The sequence below is a fragment of the Austrofundulus limnaeus genome, unplaced genomic scaffold (assembly GCF_001266775.1).
Source record: "Austrofundulus limnaeus strain Quisiro unplaced genomic scaffold, Austrofundulus_limnaeus-1.0 Scaffold1291, whole genome shotgun sequence".
Classification (NCBI taxonomy): Eukaryota; Metazoa; Chordata; class Actinopteri; order Cyprinodontiformes; family Rivulidae; genus Austrofundulus; species Austrofundulus limnaeus.
In genome coordinates, this window is record NW_013953693.1 from 51,805 (window position 1) to 61,587 (window position 9,783).

General features: G+C 41.2%; 1 protein-coding gene across 1 annotated transcript; it reads left to right on the forward strand.

The window, feature by feature from the left end:
- Positions 1–3,061: 3,061 nt before the first annotated feature.
- sall1a (spalt-like transcription factor 1a) lies at positions 3,062–9,034 on the forward strand (the record flags this gene model as incomplete). The annotated part of the gene is given in 2 exon segments (XM_014031638.1): positions 3,062–6,477; positions 7,385–9,034. Coding segments are annotated over 2 exon segments (3,857 nt in total), but the record flags the coding sequence as incomplete, so codon positions are not given.
- Positions 9,035–9,783: the final 749 nt, after the last annotated feature.

Consider the following 9,783-nt stretch of genomic DNA (forward strand, 5'->3'; position numbering starts at 1 on the left):
GCAGTGATGTCTCTGGTTCAGCACTGATAAATCTGCCAAAATTTCAACGTCTTCGTTCTCGTCAAACAAACATGCCCCATTCCCTCCTCCGCCTCACTCTGTTCCCTTCAAAGAAAGAGAGCAGTTGCTCGTCAAGTTGCCAGTGTTTATGTGGTGTGAGTTTAGGTGTAGCATGAAGGACTCGCTTTGTCTTTTTTCCCTCCCCTTAAGCTTTAACCGTGTCACCGGGGCAGAGTTTCTGAGACTCCAGTCTGGTCCAGGACCACGGCAGCTTTTAGTGGAACCCCATCTAGTGTTCGGTGGGATGAGTCTTGAGGGCCGGAGAGGACGTTTTGAGCAGAAACCCTCCTGAAGTTACAAGTGTCAAGAAGCTCACAAGAGGTCCCCAGCGAAAAACAAAGAATGTAGGATCTCTCAAAAACTCTTTGTCAACTTTTTTTTTATTTTACTAATCCTTGCTTTCTCATTTCTCTGATTCACATTTCACTAAATTTGTCCTGCTGCTCTTTGTTTTTTCCTGACACCCTCTGCACACTGTCCTTTGCGTACAGATTCTTTAAAGGTTTTACACAATCCTTCATACCTACTTGACTTTATCTTAATTTTAATTCGATGTTAATCCTTGCTATTTTGGGACTTAAGCCTAATGCTAGCATCTGCGCTGTTGGCTATACTTCTCTTTTGGGGACAGTGGATTTGAAGTTATGCGTGGAGTCAGWTTTGATCCTTGGTCCTCAAGCAAAATAAAACAAGAGTTTTATGGAGCAGATTTTTAGTTTTGCACTCACTGAAGTTTTGTTGTAAAAGATTTACACCAACTTTTCTGTTTTTCTGTCAAACTTAAGATAAAAATAGGCACAACAAAACCATCTACTGCAAAATTCATCAGTTGTGTAAATTTTTTTWTTTATATTTCTTGGTTATTTACGTGGACAACTAACACGGATAACTGCATTTGCCGACTTAGACTTTTAGGTTCTAGTTTTAGYATTTTAAAATATATTTAATTAGCATTACAGAATTTACATTAAAACTTTTCAGTGCATCATCTATAAATATTGCCTATAATTTAAAATTTATTTGGATTTCTTTATCTAAAAAATATATATATATTGTGTTTGCTCATGAATGTGACAAAACTATCTTCTGAGTATGCAAATAGCTTTTTAAGTTAATTTTTCYCGTGTAATGTATTTTAATTGTACAGTTTGTAAATATTTGTACTTGTTTATACACAAACAAGTGCACATACCCATATTTTATTTGTGATTAACTTTTATAAGTTTGCTGTTCTGTTTATTTTATCCCACACAGTGACACATGATTAGTTTTTATCACTTGTGGAAATCAGCCTTGAGAAAAGAAGGAAAAAAAGGTGTTTACTGAATTTGCACATTTTCCACTCTATGAATCAGTCACTTTTTTTTTTCCCACAAAATTAATGCTCAGAGTGTAGGCCGGTGGGTGGGTGGAAAGGGGATTTAACATGAAAAGTTATCATTAAAGTTGAATCTTCTCTGTTTGCATGGTTTGGTGGTGTGAGGGCCGGGGTTTACTGTCATGGCAACTTTGTGTTATCCAGTGTCTCTGAGCGGAGAAACATTGAGGGAGATAATCCCTGAATTAAACAGGATCTGCTTTGAGTCGACTGAGATGAGCAGGGCCAGGCTGTGCCGACGATCCCCGCCGCTCCCATGCTGCGTGAACAATGGGAAGGCATCCTGTCTCTCTGTGGGGCAGGGCTGCACTTCTCTGGGTTTCATTTGCAAATGAATTCTTGGCCCTGATGAAAGTGTTGAGGGGCTGGAGCTACAATGAAAGGGATTCATAGAGAAATGCAATTTGTAAATCAACTTGTATGTTAAATAGCGAGATTTTAGTGCGACAAAGAAGGGAATGAATGAGGAAAGTCTGAAGCGCAGCAGCGGCTCTGGGGGGCAGGGTGTTGTCCTGCCTTTTTACTCCCTGACTTGTCCCGTTTATTAAAATGGAAAATTTAAAAACCTGTTCCCGTGTGCATGTCAATAGGGGTCATTGCTTTCGAATTATTGTCTTAACAACAGCATACGGCGCTGTTTCTGTTGGACTTGTTTTATGAGCCTGGGTATCCAGTTTTTCACTTTTGGCAAGTTTGTGAGTCGTGGATTTTTAATCCACAGCCTAATTTATTATTTTTGACAAAACTGGTTTTCATACAATATCTTTATTTGTGATTTGCATTTTTTTAATCACATATTTTCTCAGCATTTTTATATGTTTTCCTACATTGTTTTTTAAACAAAGTGGTTTGACCTTAAGAATGTATATATTTTTTTATTAGATACCATATATTTTCTTCATGAAAAATAATTACACCCCATTTAAAATCAACTACAATTTTTATATTAAAATTATTTCAGAATTTAAAAAAAAGTTTTATTTTATTCGTTGTGTGCTTGTAACCCGTTTGAGCGCCACAGGCTAGGTTGTTTTTGTCTCACACTGACTGCAAAGCAGAGTGAATACAAATGAGTTTAGCGACACAGATAACCTGTCCAAGATGCACATAGTTGGCTGAAAATGAGCAAAGTTGACAGAGAATTGAAAGTCTAATAAGTCCTTCAAATGCTTGATTTGCACAGAGTGGACAAGTAGACGTTAAAGGGCATTGAATATAGGAAATCAATGTTTTACTATGAAATTTCATTAGGGCCAAATGTCCTCAAATCATTTAGTTTTATATTTTGATGGATTATCTGAAGAAAATGATTGCCTTTGCATGGTTGATGAAACTCAGATGTACATCTTCAAAGATCACTTTTAAGCATTATTTGCATTGTTCCCATTGATTTTTGTGTCCTCTTTTATCATGTTTCAGGGGCCACTGCATTGAATAAGTTTTTTTCCCATTTTTGTTGGCTTATTTTTGCCTTAACATCATTGTTTTTTGTGTGTAAATCTAAAGGATAAGTGTAAAACTGATTAAGTTAAGATTAGCAACAATGGAATTTGAAGAGATAAAGCTGCTTCTTCAGCTGCAAAACATCTTTAATCACTAATCCTCTCTTTCCTCGTTTTTCAGGGGACACAGAACTTTGCTCTGAAGACGCCCCCCCCTGCAAGGAGTCAGATGCCCATGTCTGTAGCAGATGTTGTGCTGAGTTCTTTGACATTTCAGATCTTGAAGAACATCAGAAAAATTGCACTAAGAATCAGTTAGTTTTGATAGTGAATGAACATCCTGCCTCCCCTGCTGGAACTTTCTCACCTGGGTCTCCTCTCCACAATCCTGATGACCAGATGAATGAAACACCCAATAACACTGATCAAACAGAGTCCAGTGACCTTTTAGAGCCTAACACTCTTGAAAAAGACGAATCCATGGAMGTGGATGTTTCTGGAATGAGCAGTGGTCATGAAGAAGAATGCAGCCAAACTGAGAGCAGGAGCCCTGTCAATACAGGCAGTAGTAGTCATACAAGCAGGGGCACCGCAGGCCCTGCTGTGGGTACGTCAGCAGTCTCTGCCTCGTTACCTCAGCTCAGTAACTTAACTGAACTTGGGAACTTCTCCATGATCAACAGCAATGTCATAATTGAAAATCTGCAGAGCACTAAAGTGGCCGTGGCTCAATTCTCCCAAGAGGCCCGATCCACCGGTGGCCCCAGGGTGGCTGTGCCAGCCCTGATGGAGCAGCTTTTAGCACTGCAGCAGCAGCAGATCCACCAGCTGCAGCTTATAGAGCAAATTCGCCATCAGATTCTGTTATTAGCTTCACAGTCCCCAGAAATGCAGGTACCCCCAACTTCTGCTCCAGGCTCAGTGGGGCCCGCTGCCAGCCCACTTGCCACACTCAGCTCACATCTCTCTCAACAGCTGGCTGCAGCCGCAGGCCTCGCACAGAACCTGGCGAGTCAGTCAGCCAGCATTAGCAGCCTAAAACAGCTGGCTGCAGCAGCACAGCTACCTCAGTCCAACCCAAGCAGCAGTGAGACATCTCAGAGCATTACCACACTGGGACCATCAACAGTCAATCCTCAGTCCACTGAAAAGAGACCTAGTGCTATGAGTAGCCTCCATTCTCAGCTTAGCAACTCCTCACTATCTAAATCGTCGACACCAGCTTTTGGAATAGGTAGCTTGTTAAGCTCTGCAGTAAATCCCCTTCTACCTCAGCCCCCACCTGGAAACCCCATATTCTCTAGCTCTCTGCCCAGCGTTGGGACCACTGTAGAAGACTTAAACTCTTTAGCAGTTCTGGCCCAGCAGAGGAAAGGCAAGCCACCAAATGTAACTTCATTTGAGCACAAGAGCAGCACTGACGAGGCTTTCTTCAAACACAAGTGCAGGTTTTGTGGCAAGGTATTTGGGAGTGACAGTGCCTTGCAAATCCACCTTCGCTCTCACACTGGCGAGAGACCATACAAGTGTAATATCTGTGGTAACCGCTTCTCTACCCGTGGCAACCTGAAGGTGCATTTTCAGCGTCATAAAGAAAAATATCCACATATTCAGATGAACCCATACCCTGTTCCAGAACATCTCGATAACATACCAACAAGCACAGGTATCCCATACGGCATGTCTATGCCCCCTGAGAAACCTGTCACCAGCTGGCTGGACAGCAAACCAGTTTTACCCACTCTAACAACTTCAGTTGGTATGCTACTGCCACCAACCATACCAAGCCTGCCCCACTTCATCAAAAAAGAAGATCATTCGATAGCCATTACTAGCCCTTCTGTTACTACAAAGAATGACTCAGGTGCTACTGAGCCTTCAGCTAAAAGTAACGAAGGAGTGTCTGAAGAAGGTGAAGGTGCAACTTTGCCTACCTCAAATGGAAAAACTGAAGATGGAAGCCACTCCTCAAGCTTTATGACTAATGTGAGTTCTGCCCCAGAGAGTACTGCAGAGTATACAACTTCTAATAGCCCACCCATGATGACCAACCCACTCATGCCTCTTCTGACCGATCAGTTCAAGGCTAAATTCCCTTTTGGAGGCATCCTGGATCCTCTCCATGGGTCAGAAACTTCAAAGTTGCAGCAACTTGTAGAAAACATTGACAGAAAGGTGACAGACCCAAACGAATGTGTCATCTGCCACCGGGTGTTGAGTTGCCAAAGCGCTCTGAAAATGCATTATCGCACTCACACAGGGGAAAGACCCTTCAAATGTAAAGTCTGTGGCAGAGCATTTACCACCAAGGGAAATCTTAAGACCCACTACAGTGTCCATAGGGCCATGCCTCCTCTTAGAGTTCAACACTCCTGTCCTATTTGTCAGAAGAAGTTTACAAATGCTGTGGTTCTTCAGCAACATATTCGTATGCACATGGGTGGACAGATCCCCAACACCCCTCTGCCAGACAGTTATCCAGAGTCCATGGCTTCTGATACTGGCTCTTTTGAAGAGAGAAACTTTGATGACCTGGACAACTTCTCTGATGATAATATTGAGGGGATGGAAGATGGTCCAGATAGTAGTGTTCCTGACACACCAAGGTCTGCTGATGCTTCCCACGACAGTTTATGTAATTCACCATCTCCTGCTGAAATGACTAACCATGAAGAGCAAGAAAAAAATGACCAGGAAAATGTCCAAACTAATGAAATGGAGGASCTTCCAGCTACCCAGATGAAGGTCATGTCAAATGGCCTACTTGAAGGGGATTGCCTCACCAATGATTCRTCATCAATGGGAGGGGATATAGAAAGCCAAAGTGCCGGAAGTCCAGCTGTGTCAGAATCTACCTCCTCCATGCAGGCACCATCCCCCACTAACATGCAGCCACAACTACATAAATCCCCAAGCTTCGATGAAAGGCACCAGAGGGTTTTATCTTCTGACCATAACAGTGCAAGTCTGTTGCACTCTCATCCCTCCAACATCGGAGCCCTAGATCTGACATCTGTCAATCCCTCAAAAGACCCCCTGGGCATGATATTCTCCTTTCGGGAGCGTAACACCATTAAAAACACATCCTGTGACATCTGTGGGAAGACATTTGCTTGTCAGAGTGCCTTGGACATTCACTACAGAAGCCATACCAAAGAGCGACCATTTATTTGCACCGCTTGTAACAGAGGTTTCTCCACCAAGGGCAACCTCAAGCAGCACATGCTAACTCATCAAATGAGAGACCTGCCCTCACAGCTCTTTGAGCCATCAAATACCAGCCTATCCTCCAGCCCCACCCCTTCRCTACTCTCTGCTGGGTCTCTCAACAAACCTGAGGTCAACGGCTTTCTCCATAGCTTCCATCAAGAAAACAAGGACGTCACCCCAAGCTTGGTCACGTCATCAGCCTCCACGTCACCAGTCCTCTCTGCTGCTCCACCACGTAGAACACCGAAACAACACTTCTGCAACACCTGTGGGAAGTGTTTCTCCTCTTCCAGTGCTCTGCAGATTCATGAAAGAACCCACACAGGAGAGAAACCATTTGCCTGCAGCATATGTGGCCGGGCTTTCACCACCAAAGGAAACCTCAAGGTAAATGTTGAAACTTTCAGAAAGCTGTTGGTATCCTATAAGTTTGTGCGTGCAAATGTTGTTTTAAAAAATGTCTCAGACCTCCTATTTAGCTTTATATGACTGTTTAGCAAACTAGACGTCTAGGGGTGATACTGCTGTATAATTAATGAAAGGAACAGTTTCATGAGAGAAAATTTACATGACTGGAAAGGCTGATTCACACAACTAATATGGCTGCTAGGGAAAAGGGAAAGATTGTAAGATGATTGTAAGAATGTAGGAAGAATTTATTGCGCTGAGTTAATTATCACAGTGAGATAGGTCAGTCAATCTATGTTTTTCCATCACAGAACAAAAATGTCAAGCTTATGCCATTAAGCAAAAGCATTTGTTCAGTGATTTAATTTAGTATGTGTTAAATGTAAATTTTTACCATATGTTTCTGTGTTTAATCATTTTGGTCTCTAAAAKGTTAACTAGACTAAGCACAACTGTCTGTGTTTAAGGATTATGAAGGAGTTAAAATCTTTGAGAGCAAAGGTTACTGGCAAAGGGGAAATGTCACATGTAATACCGGCCCAAGCAATGGAACTGGACAGTGTAATTTTGGCTCAAGCTCTGTGGTCCCCTCGTGAGAAGAGCAAATTAAAGTTTAGATTAAACACCACGCATCACTCTTGCCAAAATAAGATGTTTACACCATGTTGGTACATTTTGCAGCTCGTGCGGCTAACTAGACTGCTGCACCCAGGGTGTGAAGCTATTTAATTACCGTCGAGCATTATGATTATTTTTTCCATTGCATCATCTCATGTGCAGCTCCTGTGGCCAAGTTTTGTAAACAACACTAATTCTCATCTCTCTCGTTGCTCTTTGTCTTTTCTCTCCTCCTTCTATTTCTTCTTCTCTCTCTCCATCTGTGTAGGTTCACATGGGCACACACATGTGGAACAGCGCTCCTGCCAGACGTGGCCGCAGGCTCTCTGTGGATGGTCCAATGGCCTTCCTGGGCACAAACCCAGTCAAGTTTCCCGAGATCTTCCAAAAAGACATGGCATCAAGGGCAAGCAATGGGGACCCGGCTAGTTTTTGGAACCAGTATGCTGCAGCCTTCTCCAATGGCCTGGCAATGAAGACAAATGAAATCTCTGTTATTCAGAATGGAGGCATTCCACCTATGTCAGGTGGTGTGGGAAATGGGGGGAGCTCTCCCATAGGTGGCCTGACAGGCAGCCTGGACAAGCTACACAACACGGAGCCCAATGCTGCTCTTGCTGGTCTGGAGAAAATGGCCAACACAGACAATGGGTCCCACTTCAGGTTCACCCGCTTCATGGAGGACAATAAAGAAATTGTCACCAATTAGAGTGTGCTCATGTTGGGCTAAGACACGCAAAGATGCCTTTAGGCATTCCGTACACCTATGTAGACACACACAGAAGGGGAGACAGAAGGAGAACAATGCGAGGATAAAAATCAATTGAACAGTTTTGCTCGTCATTGAATCTTTACAAACACTCGTGTGAAGACAACTTGCTTTTTTGTACAATGTACATGTCATAGTTTTACGGAGCTTATTTATTAGTGATTATAACCTTGCTTGAAAACAAGTGGAAGCATTAACAGTTAGGGTTTGTTTGTTTTAACCAGAATGGGTATGTATGGGTGCTTCAAAACTGAGAAAATCTGGTTAGATAACCATACATTGGCATTAAGTTATTTTCTGTCTGTAGTAGCTATAACCGAACTGTCTATGTTTCTGTGATGCATTAGCCCTGTAATAAGCAAACAAACTTGCTGTAAATAATGTACACTGATCCCCTTTAGATGGTCTAACTTCTGTAAGTTTCCCTCTCCTCATGAGATAAAACAATGACATTCAAGCAAGGGACAAAATCACATGTTAATTCCTTATTTTCCTTGTTGTTATTTACCTTTATTTTATTTAAGACGTGATATTAAAAGTTTGCTACATTTCCAATTTCCTTAGTGTTAACTTGTTTTGTTGTTACAGTCTCAGTGTATTGTACCTTCTATTTTTTTTTTGTTAATATTTTTATCCCTCAATTTCTTTTATTTTTTCTCTTTGTTAAAAACAAGTCATTTATTCAGTGGGCAGTATTCTGTCTGGTTTGTTCTACTTTTTCTTTTTTCTTTTTTTTTTTACATCCATGACAACCAGTCACTTCAGAAGGATTCTATTAGTTTCTCTCAGCTGGATTTCCACATTGCTGCTGCTGCGTCCCAGCATCCTCACTGACATTTAGTGCAACATTACGTGTTGAAGCTTCTGTAAGTACATTCAAARGTGGAAATACAAACTCCCTTTGCAAGAAAATGTACATAATAACTGATCACACAAGACGTCCAACACGGCCAGGGAGACTAACTGATAGTGTTTTTATAAATATAAATATATATTGGGTTTGACAACCTTCGGACTGTTACATGCACTTTCCTGGAAAGTTGAAAGATCTTTATGGGTCCAGTTTCTCTACACTTTAATACCTACTAACAACTAAGAMACTGTAATTCTTTACTCTAATAATCAAATACATCAGTTTTCCAAAAGAAACTTTGTGTGTTTTGTGTGCTTTTATTCCTTACTGCTGCTTTTTTACATATCTAACTTTAAGGCTGAACACGGGTTTYAAACAAGCTTTATCTTTTAAAAAACATTCTGGATGATGTGAACTTTTCTGCTTTTTGGGGTGACTGTGGGTTTATCAACATAATTTGCATTGTGTGTAGCAGAACTTATCACCTAGAAACTAACATAATTAAGTCTGAGTGAAAAAAAAAAAGATTAAAAATTTCAGCTGTAAAAGTTCACTCCAGTCATTTAAARACAGCTAAATAAAAATTGTAATTGAGAATATACACTTAATATAAAATAATATATTTGAGATATTTTTTCTCTAATATTAGAGAAAAATATTTACTATAAACATATTCTTTCTCTAATATGTTCATCTAAAAAGGTGGCGAATTTAGTTGCCTTAAAGCTCTAAAACAAGCTGTCAGTTTTCTGAATAAAGATTTCAACAGCCTTGGAAGTATATTTTTTAATTGAGATAAAAAAAAATTCCCCTTTTTGTATTTCAACAGCTGCATTTAATTTAACACACCGCTGCACATCCTGCAGTCCAGGATCTGTTCGTTTTTTTGTCAAGCGTTTTCTCTCTCTCTCTCTCTCTCTCTCTCTCTCTCTCTCTCTCTCTCTCTCTCTCTCTCTCTCTCTCTCTCAGAGGCAGGGTCCCTCTCTCTGAGGCAGGGTCTCTCTCTCAGAGGCAGGGTCTCTTTCTCAGAGGCAGGGTCTCTCTC